The 21,974-nt window shown below is 39.4% G+C and overlaps 1 protein-coding gene and 1 pseudogene across 1 annotated transcript; one reads left to right on the forward strand and one right to left on the reverse strand.

Moving 5' to 3' along the window:
- Window positions 1-467: 467 nt before the first annotated feature.
- Window positions 468-1,404, reverse strand: LOC143658262 (vomeronasal type-1 receptor 4-like; annotated as a pseudogene).
- A 9,714-nt stretch (window positions 1,405-11,118) lies between these two features.
- Window positions 11,119-21,776, forward strand: LOC143658263 (uncharacterized). The gene is made up of 4 exons (XM_077130438.1): window positions 11,119-11,280; window positions 13,622-13,769; window positions 21,236-21,313; window positions 21,570-21,776. Exons 1-4 carry the CDS (start codon window positions 11,119-11,121, stop codon window positions 21,755-21,757), a joined length of 576 nt encoding a protein of 191 aa, XP_076986553.1. The 3' UTR covers window positions 21,758-21,776.
- Window positions 21,777-21,974: the final 198 nt, after the last annotated feature.

The following is a 21,974-nucleotide window of genomic DNA, read 5'->3' on the forward strand; positions in this document are numbered from 1 at the left end:
CTGAATCAGAAGTTCTTTTCTAGTTTCACCCAAAGCTCGTTATTAACTGAGAACAGGTTTACTTCAGATTTCTGAAGGACTCTCTCACATTTTCCTTTTTCAAGGAACTCTACCAACAATTCCATCCTTAGTTAACCTGAGGAGAATTTAATATCAGATTGACTGTTGCCACCCAAAGATTTCTTCTGCAATCTCCAGAATATTTCAGAACATATCTGTTTTTTATTGTCAAAATTCTGAATGACTCCACTACATGTAACGTTCAAATTTCAATACTATATGTAACGTCATGACAGCTACTTCATATTTCCATGTCCATTTACCATTTCTATTTAGTGTTATATTTGGAGGGCAGAAACTCACACTGTTTTGTGCCCCACTCTGCTTTACATAATAGTTTCATAATTGTGTTTCCACATCTGTGAGAATGGCTGAATACATAAATGAACACTGTGCAAAACATAGCCCTATATATTATTAATCAGATCAGAATTCTTTTTATTCCTTGCCCAGGTGAAACAGAGTCTGCATAGACTGGAGTCTCCATCCATGAGTACAAAAGGGCTGATGGTTGGGAAACATGTAGTGGATAGTGCAGCCATGTCAACCAGCAACCAACTGGGATTATCAAAAACAGTAAGACAAATCTGAAGGATGGAGGATAGGGTGTAAAAGAACACAAAGGTGCTCACCAGTGAAAGGATGGTTTGCATAACTCTGGGCACAGCAAAGGACCTGACAGAGAAGTTGATCCTGTGTGTGTTGGACCAGCTGCTTGTGCTTATACAAGATGGAAACCATGGAGCTGGCAGCCCAGAGCATGAGCCCCAGACATACAGCATCAGGGAAGGGTAACAATGATGCAGAGACTGAGATCACGAGTTTCTCAGGAACTTGAAGAGCACGGTATTCAGAAACTTTTTTTCTTTTTGATGGTATCATTTTTCCAACTGCCAATCAAATAAATAGGAATAATGATATTTATCAGCATGAGGAGGAACCAGCAGAGGGCTATGGAGAGGCAGACATACTTGGGAGCTTTCACTTTAAGCTCTGCCCACTTGGAGTTCATGGGGTTGATGATGATGGCCTGGAAGATACTCAAGAGGCAGGTGCTGCCAATGCACACACCCCTGTCCACCCTGTGAAGATAGTAAAGAAGTTTGCATCCATAATCCCTGGGAAGTGTTTCCAACTCAAAGCTGTCATTGTCTGAGGAACTCCTCTGGTGATTAAAACTAATGCATTGGCTACAATCAAGTGCTTGAGAATCAAATCAGTGATTCTTAAACTACACCCAGTGAAATAAATGAATTGATAATGAATAAGAGAGAAATTTCCAAGGACTCCAAATACAGTCTGGAATAAGAAGGTGATTCTTGTTGTCAAATCCCTGGAGGACATTGTGCCAGTTCCCACTGACATTTATTTAAATGACTCAGAGTCAGAAGAGCCTGGAAGGAAATTGGAGGCTAATTATCACAGTCTACTGCAGTCCAATATTCTCCACTTGCCATTAAAAATATTAGAATATTACAGGGCGGGCCATGGTGGCTCAGCAGCAAGAACACTTGCCTGCCATGCCAGAGGACCCTGGTTCATTTCTCGGTGCCTGCCCATGTAATAAAAAATAAATACAATTTTAAAAATTTAAAAAATATTAGAATATTACAGTATTCAAAGTTGTTCTTTTATTAAAAGACTGTCCAGAGATAGATGTAGGAAATTTAAAAACCACTTACAATTCAGGTATCATGGCTAAAAGGCCCATATATGATGTAATTTCTTTCTTCTCACAGAGTTATAAAGTGGGCATTACTAGCATTTTCATTAGAAAAATTAGGAAAATGTACACAGAGAATGGCTAACAGATTTCTCTAAATTCAGTCCCTGCTTAGGGATGAATTGGTGACTGGCGCTTTGCTGAATTCTGTGGAATATATTGCCTTTAACCACAGTGCTATAGGACCAGAGCTATGTAGGTGTGCTCTTCCTGTAATCTAGACAGCTATTTTTGTCTTTAAAACTTGTCATTGGCTTTTATTTTCATGGAATTTAAAACTAAATTTTGGTTATAGAATTTTTTTCATTTATATGGAAAGGCATAATCTATAGACCAACATTGAATATAATAAAGATTTTAAAAACTTAATAAAATTTAGGTCCTAACAAAATGTGTATTGTCGTGTAGTAATACAGGAGCTGACCTGACCTCATGAGTCAGTATGACTCTACAAATGAAGAAAATGTGCCCATATTAGGATAGCAGCCAAGAAGCTCATTTCTCAGTTGTGTCAGGGACAAAATTACAATATCACCTATGAAAATAATTATTCAACAATATCATGGCTTCTTCTAAACTGAGGACCATGAAACACTAATATTATAAAAAGGGTTGTGGGGTAGAAAATAAGTTACTGTTTATGTATTTATTTTGATGTGACAAAACTTTTAAGAATTTAGAGATTTCTCAAAGATTTTTCAGTGATGACATGCAAAATTGAAAATATGCTAGTAATAAACCAAAAATTTGCTCTTTCAATTTATAAAAATGAACAATTTAAATATAAAGAGTAGATTTTTCATTTGCTATTGGGATATTTTTAACCAGAATATATATTTGACCCAGGTAGCTGCTGTATGGAAAGCAATTTTAGTTATCTTTTCTTTAAATTGTGTTTCTCCAACTACAACAGGGAAAATAGACTCTCCACAATCAACAGAGCTTGAATGTTTTAGTAGAAACATAATTACTGTTTCCTTTAAGCCTGTCATACTCCCAGAGTTAGAGAAACATTTGCATCCTAGCTATTTCCATTCACATACACTGTCTCTGCACAATAGGAGATAACTTCTACAGATTCACCTATTATTTATTACAAAATTAGAGTTATTTGGGGCACAGCTCTTCTAATCCAGGAAATTGTTTCTATGATCCTTTAAGGTGGCTGAATGGTGATTGATTCAATAACTACTGGCATTGAACACATGTTTATGAAAAAAGAAGTCTTTTGGTCATCTAGATAAACACTCACAAATCCCTATCAGTGAGGATTACATCAAATCCCATTAGGGAACATGAGGGATCTCTGTCTGGTCAGGGAAAATTCTCTCTCTTTATTAACTCAGCACAGGCCTCAGGTACTACTCCTTGTGTAGTTTTGGCACTGAACTCAATTCAAACTCTGAAGGACCTCTTTTCTGATATGATCACTGTCCTAATCTCCTGATGTGCCTCCTTCTGTTAAAGACTTTCCCTCTCAGGCTACAACAGAAAATATTCACTGGCTGCTTCTATCTCCCAGGATGGTGGTCTCCATGTGATGGTCATGAAAGCCAGTGGGATGGAGGCAGCCAGATCCTGAGTTATGGGTTTGTGGTTCTGTGACCTCATCTCCTCACAAGACTGCAATTATCATTTCACCTGGTGTGCTCTTGACAGTGCAGGCTTGAGAGCTGAGAATATTTCTGAAAACATTTCTCTCAGTTCCTAAATAACCAAACTTATCACAAGTTTCTAGTTAGCATTACCAAAGAGAGCATGGGAGTATCATCCTTTTAGGGGCTCCTGGGGGAAAGCAAAGTTTTCCATGGAGGGGCTGACAAGTCTTCATCTCTCATATGGGGACATGGGCCAAGGGCCATGTGTTTCTCTGCCCTAAAACTTTCTGCCAACCTAAAGTGTATCCTTTACAGATCATTCAACCCTCTAAATGCATGATCATTTAATTTATTACCCAGATCATGGAATCAAAGCATCTGAGATCGATTTTCATAGATCAGTTCAAAGGAAGAACATGATGTCTAGTATTCAAATCAGCTAATTTGAAAATTTGCATTATATAGAAGTTTTTTAGGAGAATATCCTTTAAAATATTGAGTACCCAGACATGATATGAAACATAAATAGAACAATAACTACAGAAAGGGCAGGTTTATTAGACAGTCTCAGATTTAAAAGTGCCAGGATCAGATGCTTTATTAGACCATTTATTTAATGATCAGATAAACCAGTGTTACTTCCTTAATTTGAGAGCACTGTATGGTCATCACAGTTCTCTAATTTTATTTATGGAAGAATTTTCAATAATGTGTACCACTTGCTTCTTTAATGATTTAATATGGGTTCAAATGGACCCTTTGGCTATAACTTCAAAAAACTCCTGCCTTTATCCAGGTTTCTCATGAAACCATGGAGATACAAGAGTCCAAAATCCATAGAGCAGGCTGTGAGGTTGTCAATACTGATGAAGTGCCTAGACTAATGCCATAGGATCACTGGCTGAATAAGCAGTGAAAATTCTTCTTCCATTAAAGTCTACAACTACTTGGATCAAATCCAAATGATTGATTCTCTGTGGAAGACATATTCTTAGTTGACTGTAGATGTAGTCAGTCACAGATGCAATGAATTGACAGATGATTTAATACACCAGCCTTCTGGGTTTATCAACAGCCATGAAATATACTTGCAGTAATGTTAGGCCAGTGCTTGCCTGGCCAGACAACTTGGTGTCATCATCTGGCAAAGTTGACACCCGAATCTGATCTTGACAATATGATAAACAAACTTGTTAAATTTTGGTTAAGACTGACTATGACACAGAGAATTCACTTTTGTAAACTCATTTTTGTTTCAACTTTCTATATGCATTCAGGGCTTATAGCACTTAATCAAAAATAAATTTGATAATATATTCCCAAATCTTTCTGAATATACATACTTCCCTGAAATAATAGTATATATGAAGGGAAGAAGTGACAGAGATTCTCCACAATAATGGAAGAAGAAGGAAATTTATGCTTGCATCTGAAACACAGCCATGCATCCATATACTTTAAAATCAAAACACAGAGATGATTATTTTTTAATATGCTTAAAATTTCTCAATTTAATCCAGGACTACCTTCAAAGGTCAGAAAGTCCCAAGTTTAAAACATAATCAGCTTTTCAATGTTTAAGGGATTTGTATTCAGAAAAAATCTCAAATTTTTCTCTACATTATTTCCAAATGCTAAATAATATGAGGAATATGTTAATTAACAACAATTAAGTTATGGTCTTTAAAAATTAGTTCAGAGCTCTCTTATTTAAATGCTACTTTCTTTTTTAAGGGCTAATAAATGTCACTTTTTTATGATGTCATTTTAATTTATTCTTTATCTTCTTTGTTTTAAATTCTCCTAGTGCTTTTATTCTGTTATTGCTACTGTGTTCTCCTATGCCCTAGTACATGTATATTCTAACTATTTTGAATTATTTGAAAACAAGAATGACATTTTATCTATTTATGACAGCATTTATCTAAAAAATATACTGACTGACAAAACTGCTGTAAATTCATATTCTTCCACATAGGAGGTAACAAATGGCCAAGTAACCAAAAACCAGATCATTTGAAACCCAGGTAATGAAATTTATTTAAAAATCCATTTTTATTTCTTACTAAACTTAATTGATTCATGAAAATAATGTGTTTGACTCATTAGCATATTTTAATCTTTATAATACTTTATATAAGTGTTATTATTACTGTTGGTCTAAACTCCTCATAATGTAACGCACCCTTAGCAACCATCCCAGGAATCTAGCCCCACTCCTAACTTCTAGAAGACCCCTAATAAAGCAAAACCTGCCAAAGCTCACAAGGTAGTCCCAGGATTGCCCTCACACCTGCCCTCTGTCAGCTGCAGGCCTATGTTTGCTCCCTGTATCCAACCTCCACTCATTGACAGTTATAGCCCCAGCAGCTACAATCTTGCAGTAGCTCCCTTCATCCACACATGTTTTATGGTAGTTTCAGCACTGACAGCTACAAACTTGCAATAACTCTGTTCCTAGCTTTCCAATTTCTTGCGTCCAAGCTGGTAAATGAAAATCCACCATCTTCCTTTCTCTACCCCCCAGTGACCATCCTATATAAACTGAACACCTGCCCCTTTGCTCTGAGCTGTCCCATCTTAGGCTTCAGCTCACATGAACATAGATGCACAATAAAGCTCTTTTGATTGAGTGTTGGTCTTTTCTCTTCCCTTCTGGTCAAGAAACCTATCATTTTGGTGCCAAAACCTGGAAACAGGAATGGAGGCAAAATTTCCATATTAGGGGGCATAACCCACTTACCTGACTTCAGCACCAACACTGGTGATTCGTCTTGGGGTAAAGAAAATGCTCTCCATTTTTTTGGTATTCTCTTTCTTGGGACAAGCTGCCTCTGCTGGGTCTAAGACCCTAAATCTCACTGGGCTTAAAACTCTCAGGGGGTGATACCCTCTTAATTGTTTCTAAGTCAATCAACACAAGCTTAAAACTCTCAACGAGGGATGCCCCCTTCATTGTAAGTCATCAAAGAGAAAGAGTCTCTCCTTTCCCTGTTCTCTCTCATGGATAATGGGCAGCTCCAACCTGACCATCATACTCTTTTGTGTTGCTTATATCAAAATTGTAAAGCTCTTAATCTTGCTGCTGATTTAACACCCAAGTGACTGATTTTCTATTGAAATACTGCCTGGACAGAGTAAAAAATAGATAATGGGTCAGTTTATCCAGAAAACAGATTGATTGACCAACATTTTTTTCTAAATCTTGACAATTATTGTCAGCATCTCAGCAAGTGGAGTGAAGTCCCATATATACAATACATCTTCCATTTGCGTAGGGCCCCTCTCTCTGTCTGCCAAACTTGTTCCACTTATCAAATCCTTCTCTATTTTCCCTTCCATAAACAGCCTTTTTCCAAACCCAGTGCTCCTTCTCTTTCTCCTCTCAACTATTCCTTTAATCATGCAAAAAACCTTCTGCTTAGGTACTCTCTCTGCCCTTTGCAGTCTCTCCTGCCCAAGATGCAGTACTTCTGAAACACAGCCAGAAGAGAACACTCTCCCATCTCTTCATCCCATCTCCAGACTAAACCTATGCTCAACAAGCTTAATTTCTTTCTGTCTAATTTATTCTTACCCCAAGTCTAACCCCCTAAAGTAGTTATGGGGGGAATGTTAAACAGAGAAAAATATGGTGATGTGTGGTTTAAAATTATTTTTCTTTCCTGGGTCTAGAGATTATAAATGATAAGCATAAAAATGCAACATAATGAGCTATTTATGTTAATATTTTTTAATAAAACCTTTGCACTGTTAACTGCACTAATCAGGTTATTATTAAAATAAAAACAGCCCTGGAATAAGAGTAACTGAATAAATTCTAATCAAATTTCAATAAATAATATGAAAGGTCTTTGAGAAATATGGATATGTTTTCTTGGGCTTAAGCTTTGGACAAATAAAAAAATTACCTACCTACCACAATATAGCAAACCCCAACCAATAGTGTTCCTGAAAGATATCTTGATTTCTATAAAATTTTACTTATTAAGTATGTTTTTCAGAGACTGAAAACCTCCAGATTGTTCTAATATCAGAGAAGCACTGAAACCCAGAGATACCGAATTTTTCAAGAACAGCAAATTTTATTGTGTCATCCTTTTGCCCCTTCAAACAATGCCCCTTTTCAGCTTTGAAGAAGCTAGGGAGTCATCACCCAGATACCAACCAATATTGAGAGATAATTATCAAATAAAAGGAAGGAATTGGGGTGGCCTTGGTGGCTCAATAAGCAGACTTCTTGCCTGTCAATCTGGGGACCAAGTTTTGATTCCCAGTGCTTGCCAATGCAAAAAAAAGGGAAGGAATTATAACTTAGAAATGAGGATTTAAGTGATAATTTAATTACTGAATCATATTCCTTTTGGTTTTCTGGGACTATAGAGTAGAATGGGTGAATACCTAAAATCCCTAAACTATAATTCAGCTGCCCTGATATCTAAAATGATTGTAAAAGCCCAAATACTCATTTTTTTTTGACAAACCAGATCAAGCACTTTTTTCTCTTTAATCAATACAAACTCTTTCATGGAATCTACTAACCCTTCTTCTGTACCTACCTCTCCCTCTCTTGTCCATCCTGAAGAATGGAAACCCAAATTTCCTAGAGTCATGGCCCACCATAAACAAATTACTATTCACCTTAGGGACCGCACCTAATGGTTTGGCTGGATGGTCAGAGACTTGAAAGAAGCATGATTGGATAATTGGTGACAAAGAGGTCTAGGGAAGAGATATTTGAATAGAACTTTCTGAGAATGCAAAGGTCTTGAAGATATTTGTGTCCCATGTGAATGCTTTCCATAGGGTGATTTCGGCAGAGGAATGTTTTACTAATCAGGTGGATAAGATGATCCATCCTGTGGATACAAGTCCGCCTCTTTCCTCAGTCATGCCTACTATTCCAGGCCTTCACCATAAGCCCATAAATATGCTCAGGCACATAAATACACACATAGACATGCACTCATACATATAGAAAAGCCACTCTTGTAATATGTGAAAACTTCAATAATTCTGCATAGAATTCCGTGAGTGCCAAGAGAACAAGCACCTGGATGCTGTGCAAAGAAATACCATTTACATATATCTGATGGAATTTGGGGAATTTTTATTCCTGCTGCAGGAAAATTGAGCCTGAACATATTGGAGTCATTGCCCAGGAGAGCAAAGGTTCTGTCATTTGGGAAACATGTAGCAAATACTATGTCTAACTGCAGAAGCCACAAACTGGGATGGTTAAAAAGACAAATGCAAACTTAAAGGATCAAAGAGATAATGTAAAAGGATACGAAGATAGTCAATCAGGCATATACATACCTACATTCATACACAGATGATCTTTCTCTTCTATCAGGTAGTAATGTTTAAAAATTGTATATTAGGAAATGTAAAAATGATACTAATTACAATGACAAAATGCATGAAACCTAAAGTCTATTTTATCAGATTTATATCTGTATCTATTTATTTACATACTATATATGTATATAATCATATTGATTAATTAAAATTCCATAAAATATTTTATTTAAATAATCTTTATGCTTTTGCCATATCTCTCAAAAAATGTACGATTGAATACAGTCAAACAATTATTCAATTTAACTGGAGAAACTAGTCTATTTGTTAAGAATGGATATATTTGGAATTAAATTTATCAACTGATTGTCTTCTCATAAAACTTGTTCTATTTTCTTATTTTGTCTATCTTAAATTCTTCCCTGTTAATTTTTGAATAATTCTATATTTTACACTTTTTCTTGGAAATTGTATATATAGTAGCCATCATTTTTTAACCTAAAAATTACAGCATATATTTTAAAACTAATCACTGTTTCAAAAGTTAAAACCTTTAATTTATACTTTCACAATACAATGAAGATAACATGTCACTAATCTATATAACTCTCAATTTAAAGGAAATTCTGATGTTTTGAATATTTAAATAATTATTTTTTATTATAGATATTTAAGGAACATGCTTTGTCATAAGTATACAGCTTGAAGAAATTAATAAAACTGAACACTTTCTGCATGAAACTCCCAGATTAGAAACCAGAGTATTTTATAAATCTCATATATTAAAAATCAGAATTTTTCATGAGGCCCTTAGGTAAAATAAACACAGAATATTATTAGCCCTGTGGTGCATCCTTGTGCCCCATTCCTGTCAGCACTCCCCAGGCTAACCATGCTTTCCCCACCCTATAGCCAATATCATTTTCACCTTTTTTATGCATCATATCAATGGAATCACACTACCTAGACTCTTTAGGACTGGACCTCTGAAATTCATCTATATTCATCTATATTCTCTTGTCTTGAATTCATCTATATTTTTGCAAATTTTTGCATCTCTTTCATTAGCATTGGTAATGGGATTCTCTTGTGTGAATATCAAACAATTTAATCACTCTAGTGTTGATGCTTATGTGAGTGTTTTCAGATTGGGGCTGTTAGGAATAATGCTGGATGTTAATCTTATAAAATGTTTCTTGGCACACATATGAATTGCTCCCAAGTCTGTCCATGGTATGGCAATTTTATTTCATATGTTTATGTATCTTCATGTTTAGGACATACTGTGAAACTGTTTTCTAAAATGTGTGCATTGATGTTCACACCCAAAAACAGTGAGGTTAATGCTGTATCTATATTTTTGCCTTTGAAATGTTCTGTGTTTTCCATTTTTGTAAGTATGTAATGGTATCAAGTAGTGATTTCATTTGCATTTGTTTCAGTACTTTTTGCATGTTTATTAGATGTAGGATAAAATCTTTTTTTAAGTGTGTATTTGTTCATTTTGCCCATTTTTTGCCTCTTGTTTTTCATGTCTGTTTTCTTTACTGGTCTATAGGACTTCTTTGTGTATGCTGCAGAGAAATCCTTTCTTAGTGTCTGTTGTTCCTCTCCTCTCTCTCTCTCTGACTCACCTTGTGTCGCTCTTTCACTGTCTATCATGCTGTCTTTTGAATAAAAGTTCTTAATTTCAATGTACTCTAATTTCTGATTTCTTTTGCATATATCTATTTTTAAATCTATGCCTATTTTAAAACCACAGTTATCCTTTGCTTTCTTCTAAAAATATATTTTTTATCTTTGAAATTTACATCAGCAAGTTATTCATAATTAATTACTTGTATAATTAGTAGGATTTAATTTTCCCCAATGAGATAACAAATGTCAGATTATTCTGACAATGTTGTAGTATGCTTTTTATTTTTTTTTCTTTCACTGTCTCACACAGCTAAACTTACCCATGGCACTGATTTTTCCATGGAATCTCCTGGGATCTTATCTCTTACATTCTATGATTTTCCATTACTAACAACCTCATAGCACCACACACTTAAAATTAATTTACTTCTCAGAAATTTTATATGTGCTTTTTTTGCATGGAAGATTGATTATTCCAATTTTTAAGGCACATTTACATGCTACTGGGAAAAATTCTTTTTGAGTGTCTCAGATTTATTTTTCCTTTTCTTCTTTTAGTATCTTGTATCAACTTCTATTCTTCACTATGTTTTAAGAACTTTCATATAACAAACAGCCTTGGAGAATGGCAGTAGTGTGTCTTACCAGATGGCAAGTTAATTACCTGACCAATATCATAGAAGATATTCCTCCATGTAAGGAAACATTGGGCAGCTTTGCTTGTAATTCAATTTAACCTCAAGAATTCTTAATCTTGAGGTTCCTCAGCTGTGATGCAGATTTACTTGTCCCTGCTTCATGGACCCTCTGATGTGCTGCTCCATCCCACCTGCACCTCTAATGATGCCAGAGAGCCTGTGTGGCTCACAGCAATCTTTGTTTGTTACAACCATCTGTGGGAGGTGTGGGGAATTTTCAGAGAACATCCATGGAAAGGAATGTGTCTGTGCCAGGCACAGAGTAAGGGAGAGAGCATGTAGTTTGGGTAATTATTGCAGATTGGGCACCATCTGCAATAATATCTTTGATATTCACTCCTGTTTTGCATATATCACCAGTCATGCTTGGGAGACTGGAAAATGGAAGGGAAGAAAACACAACCAAATGATACCTGGGTAGACACTAGGCAAAAAGACCCTGGCACCACCGTTAGGGGTGCAGACTTGTAACAAAGACAGGTATTCCAGTGCCACCTTTAGGCATTAAACTTTGCAGGTTCAAAAGGTGCACATTTGTTTTGGACATAACTTATGAGTACACCTTCGGTTATTGGATGGTATCTTTTTTATTTCCACCAAATGTTTACATAAAGCCTATATAGGAGCATTTTACTAGAAGCTCCAGCTGAGGCTCTGAGACATGCAAACAGATTCTAAGAAGTTGGTCACAATTCATCTGCAGGACTATGAAAATTTCTATCACACCACGTGTTGCCAGTGGCTAGGAATTAAGATTACAAGAGGGTTTAGGACTTTTCTAGATGAGACTATCTGAGGTGACTTGACTTTTACCACCTACACCAGCAAAATATCAGACAGGGATCCTTTATACCAAGTCAGGAAGGGAAGAGATTTAGAGGCCAGGCAGGGAGTTGATCATATGTCCATGACATTTAGAGTAGGGGACAATTACTATGATGGTGTTAACCTCCTAAGAATGCTAAAGGACAAAATGCCATCAGGAAGATGTTCTGAATGCAGAATAGTAGGAATAAACTGCAGCACCAGTATTTGCCAAGGCAGGAATGTGCTACTCTTTCCCATGGACAGCCATGGAGCACACATGAGGAAGAGCTCAATGGTTTGGTCTTAGGCCTTGTCCAACATACACACCTGGAGACCTCTTTGGCTCCTTTTCTCACTTAAAGTCTCTACCCATCGTTCGCCTGTAAACTATCATACCTACAGACTACCTGTCACCTGTCACCTGCTGTGCTGTGGACACATGAACAGATATTTCACAGATTCCCCAGCCAAGTGGCCTTGGGGAATTTCATGCACAGGGAGGCTCTAGCTGGGACTGGGGAAGTAGAAAGTGTCAGGGTGTTTGTCCCTCCCCTGCTGATGACCTGGTTACTGGGTTTATGATAAATTCCCTATTTCCACATAATTTTACTTAATTATGTAACAGACTTTACTGAAGTATGATTTACTGAGATAATTTATATCATGGAAAATTAACATATTTTTGGTGTTCACTTGTGAGATTTGACAAATGTATATAGACATGCAAACAGAACCACAACGTAGGTATAGAACATTTTCAGTACTCCAAAAAGTTTTCTTTGAAATCAACAACCTCACCTCACATCACAAAATAGGAAATTATGAAAGGATTTCTTTCTCTATCTATTTCTCTTTATCAGAATATCATATATATAGAATCATATTGTGTATTGGCATTGTGAAACTTTTTCCTACACTCAGTGTACTATCTTTGATATTCACTCCTGTTTTGCATATATCACCAGTTTGTTTACTTCTATTGCTTATTATTAATTCATTGTATCCACACACAGTTAGTTTATACATCTATGATGGCCAAATTCATGCATCAACTTGTTGAGATTATGGTGTGCACTTGTTTGGTCAAGGAAGTACCAGTACTGGCATTATTACTGTGAGGGTTTAGATGGATCTAAATATTAGTCAGTTGATTGCATCTACCCAGTGATTACATCTCCAAACAGAGATGAGAGGAGTCTCTTCATCCAATGAGTTGGAAATCTTAAAGTGAGAACTGAAGATGTGAGCAGTCAGGAAAAAGAATTTCTATCTCTACTTCAAGCAGCCAGCTTTTTCTGGGGACTTCATCACCTTCATCAAGTTTCCAATTTGCAGCCTACCTTACAGAATTCACATTTGTCAAACTTCATGGAAGCTTTAGGGACATTATGTAATAAATCTCTCAATAGTTTCACATGCACATATCTATATATCTCTATGGAGAACCCTGATTATGCTGACTAATTCATCATCAGTCAATTGTTAGACATTCGAGTTGATTCCATCTTTGGAGACTACACTATAACACTATAAGCATTCCATATGCATCTTTTCTGAGTTTGGGTAACTTACTTTACTATTATTAAGTACAAATATTTAAGCTATGCTAAAAATGTATCATTTGTAATTGTTTACTCTCTAGATTAGAATTTTGACTCTTCTAAAATAAGGTCACAGTGTTTTACAATACTCCTTAAAATTGCACAAAAAGAATACATTTCAGAGTCACTGATATTTCAAGAGAACCAAAAATTCTTTCATAAGAAAATGTATCTTTGAATATCTGCCAAACCTAGAGAATTGAGGTGTTGTGCAGTGCACCAAAAGAGAGACCTCATAATTCAAATCTGCAAGCCAACTTGGAGTCTTTATTATCCGGCTGGCGTTTGCTGCAGAAATTTCCAAGAAGGAAGATTCAGAGAACAGCCCCCAGAGGTTTTCAAGGTGGGTTTATAAAGGCTAAAATCATGTTGTGGTTTTGCAGTTGCTAGCAAGCAAGCATATCATAGAAGCAGAAAAATGTTAACTGTTGCCAAAACATATCCTGTTCTCTCAGTTTTCTAACATTGGCTATTGTTTAACTCTTGGGGACATTTTGCCCCAATTTTGTGGGGACTTTCCCTGCTTGGGCCTGATTGATTGCTCGTGCTAGGGCCCAATTGATTGTTCCTGGCCCTCCACATTCCCCACTGGTTTTATGAGATACTCAAATCATTGTTTCTTTATTTTGATTATTTTTGCTGATATTGAGTTCCAAGGACTAATAATTTAATAGTTTGTATTTTTCTTTGCATGCATGAGGTTAGACAGTTGATTACACAGGGTCCAAACATTAAGCTTAATAATATGAGAATTAGGGGCCCCGCTACCATGGACAAGAGCGTGGTCAGCCACGGGGACCAGGAAAATAAGTTTTCATATCACTGGCAGGGGTCCCGTCCACCGGGTCTCCAAGGTGGCTGACTGAAGCTTTTTTATCCAGACTAGGTCTCTGGGTTTCACCTGAAATAGATCTTTTTTAGGGACAGGATTTGTTGGTCCCAGAATGGCTGCTTTCACCAGTTTCTGAGCTTCTGGGTGGCAGATTGCAGGGCCTGTAATGATTTTAGAAGAGAATGGTTATTTAATTTAGCTATTTTTTCTTTTCCCAATTTAGGGATTAGTGGGGGTGATTGCCTGAACATGATTTCATATGGGGTAATTTCCTTAATATAGGGAGTACATTTAGTTTTTAGGAGGGCAAATGGAAGGAGACTCCCCCAGTTTTTGCCAGTCTCAAGCTTTAGTTTATTTAAAATTTCCTTTATTGTTCTATTCATTTTTTCAACTTGCCCTGAACTCTGAGGCCTATAAGTACAATGTAATTTTCATTTGATTTTTAATATTTTTGCTAAAAATTGGGTAACTTGCATGATGAACGCTGACCCATTGTCAGACCCCACCGCAGTTGGGAGGCCAAATCCGGGGACAATTTCAGAATTTAGTTTTTTTACTACTATTCTTGCTGTCTCAGTTCTGGTAGGAAATGCCTCAGTTCATCTGGAGAAGTTGTCAATGAAGACTAACAGGTATTTGTATCTATATGGACCAGGTAATATTTCCGTGAAGTCTATTTCCCACTGTTCTCCTGGGGCTTGTCCCCTCAGCCTTGTTCCTTGAGGCATTTCTTTCCCTCAGCCAGAATTCACTTGGGCACAGATGTGGCATCTGGATGATACCTGCTGGGCTTGTTGTTGCAATCAGGGAATGTAGTAATCTCTCTATAAGGGTTCAGTTAATTTCGTACTGCCCAGGTGTGTACTTTGGTGAACCTGGGTAACCAAATTTTTCCCCAGGTGCTCTGGCACTAAGATTCTCCCATCTGGGAGAATTTTCCAACCATCCAGATCTGTTTTAGTGCCCAGAGTTTTGCCCAGTCTAATTTCTTCCCTGGTATATTTTTGGAGGGCTTGGCAGCACTTGCCCTGGTAAAGCAGGAAGTATCTGCAGTGTCCCCACTGGTTTTTGGGCAACCTCTTTTGCCATTTTATCAGCCAGGGCATTTCCTCTAGCAATTTGAGTTTTGGCAGTCTGATGTCTTTTGCAATGTGTAATGGCTGCCCTTTTTGGCAATCTGATAGCCTCTAGCAAGGTGAATATTTCTGGTATATTTTTTATTTCCTTTCCTCCCGATGTCAAAAGTCCCCACTCCTGATATGGTGCCCCATGGACATGCACAGTTGTGAAGGCATATCTGCCATCCATGTAGATGATGACAACCTTCCCTTTTCCCCACATTAGAGCCTGGATCAGAGCTATTAGTTTGGTCTTCTGGGCCAAAGTCCCATATCTTAGCGCCTGATCCCAGATGACCCCATCCACAGTTACCACCACTGCCCCTGCATACCTGATTCTCTCTGAGATGCAAGTGCTCCCATCTGTATATAATTTTTCATCAGGAATTGGTGAGGGGTTGTTGGTGAGGTCAGCCCTCCGGTTCATGAGAGCTCATGTGGAAGCAAGGTGGCAGGGTTAAGAGCCGCCATTTTTAAGAAGTGCATTCTTGGGGGATCCAGTAGCAATGCCTGATATTGGGTCATCAAGGCATTTGAGAGCCATCTCTCAGTTGGGCTCCTTAGTAATGTTTTTACAGAATGTGGGGCCACTATGTGTAAATCCTGTTCCAGAGTTAATTTGGATGCTTTTTTTTTACTAAAATGGCACTGGTGGCAATGGCTCAGGGGCAGCTTGGCCACCTGGTTGCCACATAGTCTTGTCTTTTAGACAGGTAGGCAACTGGCCTTTTCCATTGTCCTAGCATTGGCATGAAGACTCCTTTTGCTATTCCTTGGGTTTCAGTGAAAAGGTTTGGACAGGTCAGGCAAGGTAAGGCAGGAGCACTCACAAGTGCTTATTTCAGTGTTGTGAAAGCATTTTGCTCAGCCTTGGTCCAGGTTAGAGCTTCCTCCTTTCCCCCTGTGATTGTGTACAGGGGTTTTGCTTTCTCTGCAAACCTGGAAATCCAGAGCCAGCAATACCAAACAGCTCCTAAGAACACCCGTACCTGCCTTTTAGTTTTTGGTTGGGGTATTTTTAGGATGGCTTCAATCCTATTAGAAGACAGAGTTCTTTTTCCTCTCTCTAATTCATACTCTAAGTATGTTTCTGAACTGGTGCAGAGTTGGGCCTTTTTGGCTGACACCTGATAGCCCAACTGGGCTAGTTCCTGTAACAAGTTTTCAGTTGCCTTTTTGCAGTTTGACAGATTATTAGCTGCCAGTAAGAGGTCATCCACATATTGTAGGAGGGTTATTTCTGGATGATCTTGTCTAAAACGAGACAGATTCTGGCTTAAGTCTTCATCGAACAGGGTGGGAGAATTTTTGAAACCCTGCAGCAACCGAGTTCAGGTTAGTTGTCCAGAACTCCCACTCTGGGTCAGTCCATTCAAAAGCAAAGATGGGTTGACTTACTATGGCCAGGCAAAGCAGAAAGAAGGCATTCTTTAAGTTCAGAACAGTGTAGACCTGCTGCCTTGGAGGTAACAGGCTTAAGAGCATATATGGGTTAGGCACAGTGGGGTGAATAGTTTTAATTCTTTTGTTAACCTCTCAGAAATCTTGCACTGGCTGGAAATCATCAGTCCCAGGTTTTGTACTGGGACAAGGGGGGTGTTCCAGGCTGAATGGCAGGGGACTAGAATACCTGCCTCCAGGAGTCTTTTGATATGGACTGCAATGCCTCTTTTAGCCTTTAAGCTTATTGGGTATTGTTGGACTCTGATTGGGTTGGCGGTGCTAGTCAGCTGGACAACAATGGGGGGCCAGTGGGCGGCTAATCCTGGTAGGTTAGTTTCTGCCCATATGTCTGATATTTTTTCTTTAAATTCCTGCAAATACGGGCCTGGGGCTGGCAGCACCACTTCTGCATTAAGTAAATACTCTTCCAATAAGGGGCAAGTGAGGAGATTGCTGAGGGGTTGTACTGGAGGAGAGCTTGGCCAAATCATTTTTGAAAGAGATGGTGGCTTGTAATTTCTGGAGAAGGTCTCTACTCAAAAGGGGTTATGGACATTCTGGCATTATAAGAAATGAGTGGATGACAGTTCCTTCCCCAAGGTTAGTGATCCTAGTCTTAGTCCATGGGTAAGACTTTGTCTTTCCCATTGCTCCATGTATGGGGATTTTTTCCTTAGATATGGGCCCTTCTGCTTGCTGGAAGACAAAGAAAGTCACCCCAGTATCCGCAAGAAATTTTATAGGCCTGCCCCCAATTTCTAAGGTGACCTTGGGCTCCCAGGGACTCAAGAGAATGGAGTCCCAGCCCCATCAATTCACCTCTTCAACTAGAAGAGGGACCAGTTTCAGTCCTTTAAGTCCTCTTTTAGGGCATTCATTTTTCCAACACTCATTTTCTTTGCAGTAGGCACATTGGTTTGCACCTAGGCCCAACCTTTTTCCTTGGTTTCCCTTTCTTTTTTCAACACTTTTCCATTAGCCTTTTTGTTTTTCCTGTTCAGCCATTGCAGATACTAAAATTTTGGCTATTTTTTGGACTGCATGTTCCCGGGGTCATCTCTTATTTAAAGTATTTGGGCAATCTCTATCCGTTCAGACAGCACTTTACCCTTAAATCCTTCTAATTTCTCTAACTGTTTTCTTATATCTGGGGTCAACTGGGTGACAAATACTATATTTATGGCTTGCCTATTTTCAGGCGCCTCTGGATCTACAGGGTGTACAAGCGATATACCTCCAGGAGGCACTCAAGGAAAGCAGTCAAAGACTCATCTGGCTTTTGTATGGTTTTGGTTACCTGAGAAAAATTGGTCAGCTTCTTGGCTGCTATTTTTATTTCCCAGAGAAGAGTCTGGTGATATCGATTGACAGCGTTTTTAACTCTATCAGTGTTGGGGTCCCATCCGGGATGGGTGGTGGGGAACACAGGCTCTAATCAGGTTGATTCAATAGTAGGTTATCCATCAGGTCCAAGAATTAACTTCCTCACCTCTCTCCTAACTCTGTGTCATTCCTCAGAGGTGAAGAGGGCCTGGAGGAGCTGTTGGCAGTCATCCCAGGTGGGCTAGTGGGTAAAAAATACAGTTTCCAAGAGGAAGAACACTTGGGGCTTTTCAGAGAAAGAGGGATTCTGGTTTTTCCAATTATACAGATCACTAGAGGAAAAGGGGACATAGACCATGAAAGGTGGGTGGACATCCCCTGGGGCAGGGCCAAACTGCCCAAGGGTAAAATTAGATCTCTGGAAGAATCCAGTGATTGTGAACCAGAAGAAGGGTGGTAAGCAGAGCCACTTCTGGTATGGGAAGGACTGAAGGTCATCTCCTGGCTATCAGATGGGCTAGTTATCACCCCTTGGCCATTTCTCTCCTCTGGTCTCAGAGGGAGCAGAGGGGTTGTTAGGTATGGAGGAGGATCCATCAAGGATGGCTCTTCCTTTGGTCCTGTCAATACTGGGATCCCATTAGTCCTTTATTTTTTAAAGGTTTTTATTAAGAGGGCCATTTTGGGTCTGGGGGGAGTTTCTTTTTGGGACTCCAGGAAAGACCATAACCACTTGGGGTTTTCTGTTAAAATTTCAATCCAAATTAATATATAGGGGATTTAGTCAGGGTGGCCTGGATTACCAAAAATTGTCCTTTGGACTTTATAAGCTATAGATAGGTCTGTGGTTCACTCAGGGGGTCACCCAGAACCAAAAGTTGGCCACTCCCGTGAGCAGAATTTTTCCAAGTCAAGGGCATTGACAAGGGCTCTGCAGTCTCCAGCCCTCTGCTGAAATTCTTGAAAAATTTTAAAAAACATTGAAGGGAAGTACAGACAGATGAACTTGACTGACCCATGGCAATTATGACAAGAATGGCACAGAATGCAATGAGACCAACAGTTGAGAGAATGGACAAAACAAATCAAAACAAGCAAAATGTTATCCCTAACTAATTCCTAACCCATAGACCCAGGCAATGTCTTGCTCTGGAACTGGACCTCGGAAGCAATGTTGTGTCCAGTCTTTCAGAGATCTTCACTGGATCCAATAACAGAGCTGCACTCAATGGTGAGGTTTCCAGAAACAGATGAGTCCACCAGATTTTGTATAATTTTGGAGGGTCCTGTAGAACCAGCCTCATCCCTGGTCCTTACCTGGGGCAGAGGAACCTCTCTCTGAGGCCTTCCCCTAGGCTGGACCTCGGTTCTGGGTTCAATTCCTAACACCTATGGCCACCAGATGTCTCATTAGGGACATCTGAGTCAGTTGCCAGCCAGCTAATAAAAACTCCCAATTGGCTTGCAGTTTTGAATTGTGTGGTCTCTCTTTCAGTGAGCCCCACAACATTTGTAGGCCCCAGGGAGATCATCCCTAATGGGACATCTCTCAGTTTCCTAAATATTGGTCATTGTTTAACTCTTGGGGACATTCCACCCCAACATTGTGGGGACTTTCTCTGCTTGGGTCTGATTGATTGCTCCTGGCCCTCCACAGCTTTCTTGACAATGTGTGGTATTTTTGAAATATGTTCATTGACACCATTGATGGTAAATTTTCCTCGTGTGATAACCAGTGTTTCCAGACTTTGGATTGACTCTCCTCTTATCCCAAGCCTTAAAGTGGACATTAAATCAGACACCATGGTTGCAGTTTCAATCTACACTTATGTTCTGAGATCAGTATTCCTGTACTTTATATAGCGTGAAATTATAGGAGACAAGAGGATTGAAAATACATACACAGTACTCCACAAATATACAGGGAATGTTTCAAATTTGCCTTTACATTTTGGCATGCTGATATTCTCATTTCATGGTGGAGGAAGTTGCAGAAAAGTTGCAGGCTTTGACTGTAGATGACATTGGGATGAGACTCTGACATTTTGCCTCTTTTGCTCACTGACTCTGTTCTCCTGGCTTTTGATGTCATGACTGGACCCTCTATATCTCTGGCATTGTCTATATCTGGTGCCCTCTATGAAGAAATAGAAAAATTTTCCAATCACAAAGCAGGTGGGGAGCAAATGAGTGGGGGGTGGGGAAGACGTGGGCAGAGGAATCGTCACAACCAATCATAAAAAAAATCACACCCAGTTGTCTGAGAAGCTAATAAAAGGCAGGTCCTCCAGGTCACCCTTCACTCTGACCCTGGATCAGGAAGAGAGAGGACCTTGCCATTGGGCTCAAACATCAGCATGGAAACTGGAGAGTGAAATTTCATTGACCCTCCACCAAAGGGCTGCAGAACAGCCACCTTTCCAACTGAGCTTTTTTAAGGAAAAGAGATTTGATATGGAGGAAATATTACCTGATAGAGAGGACAAAACAGTCTCATGCAGGTCGAGGGAGAGCCCCATCCAAAGATAAGGTAGGGCATTGGGGTATTTTTACAAAGTTAAATGGAGGGATGCAAGCAAATATGCAGACACACACATGTTTTCTTGGGTTTATTTTGGGGGGAAAGGATGAGACAATGATGTTATAGTCTTCAGGGTGCATTGAGAAAGGTGGAAATTCTCATGTGGAATGTTATGATCTCACGTCAACTGTCAGGAACAATGAACAGCCTCCTTGACAGAATGACCCAAAAATCTGGACCAGGAATTGTCCCAGAGCCTTGGTTCTCTGAAGAGTCCATTAAGGAATTATTTTAAGAAAAGCAGGCTCAAAATGAGAAATGGCTGCCTAGGAGTTTCATTTAGGATATTATTCTTCTCCCAGAAGGAGGTCCATGGCCTGAGGTGACTAAGAGTCCTTGAGAAGAGAGCTGGGAGCTCATTGACAGCCAGAGGTATGCCGACCCCAGACTCTGGGGAACAGGTGGTTACTGAAATTCATTTGCAACGACAGTGACTTGTCTGTCCCAGATGAAACAGGTTTTGGGAGTGTTCACTTATGGGCATTCATCTACTCTCTCTTTACCCACAGAATCTGAGGGCAGCTCTCGTGGTGTGAAATACAGGAAGAAGAAAGCCCCTAACAGGGACATCAAGCCTGGGCAACCAGGTAGGAGTTTAATTTTAGGTGGCTAGGACCACAGGCAGGCATGCAGATATGTCTATCCAGGGCAATGATGACTTCAGTGTGTCTTTGAAGATGCCAGAATCCAGGGAGCACTGGGGACTGAGAATGGGTCTTGCCTCTTTCCAGAGGCTCTTATGCTAGGGAGGGGGGAGTGTTTCTGGGGTTTGGAGAAACCTCACTCCTGGTGAGAAAACTGAAAGTGGGGTCAGGCGATTGACACACACATGTTTTCCCATAGGGTCCTGTCTTGTCACTGAACACAACATGATCTATGGAAGGAAGAAAAGAAAGGCCTCCAATTCTGGTGACTACAACAAGATCCAGAAGAACCTAGGTGAATACCACACTGGACACTCAAGGTCATCTACTGGGTGCAGGATTGTGCCCGAATCCCAGTCCCCCAGGAGATCAGCCACCACCTCTTAGGAAAAGCTTTGTGTCCTTCCTGCAGTCCCTGTCTGAGGACATTTATCAGGACATGGTAGAGGTGTGGACCCACCAGGTTCATTCCCTGTTGACCTGGGAGCAACTATCTACACTCACCTATCTCCAGGGACCTCTGTGCTTCGCAGCAGAGAAGTTCAATGCCATGGTCACCCAGGCAGCCTATGGCTTCCCTGCTGAAGCCTCGCTCATCCCAGCC

This window comes from Tamandua tetradactyla, chromosome 16 (genome assembly GCF_023851605.1).
Source record: "Tamandua tetradactyla isolate mTamTet1 chromosome 16, mTamTet1.pri, whole genome shotgun sequence".
Taxonomy (NCBI): domain Eukaryota; kingdom Metazoa; phylum Chordata; class Mammalia; order Pilosa; family Myrmecophagidae; genus Tamandua; species Tamandua tetradactyla.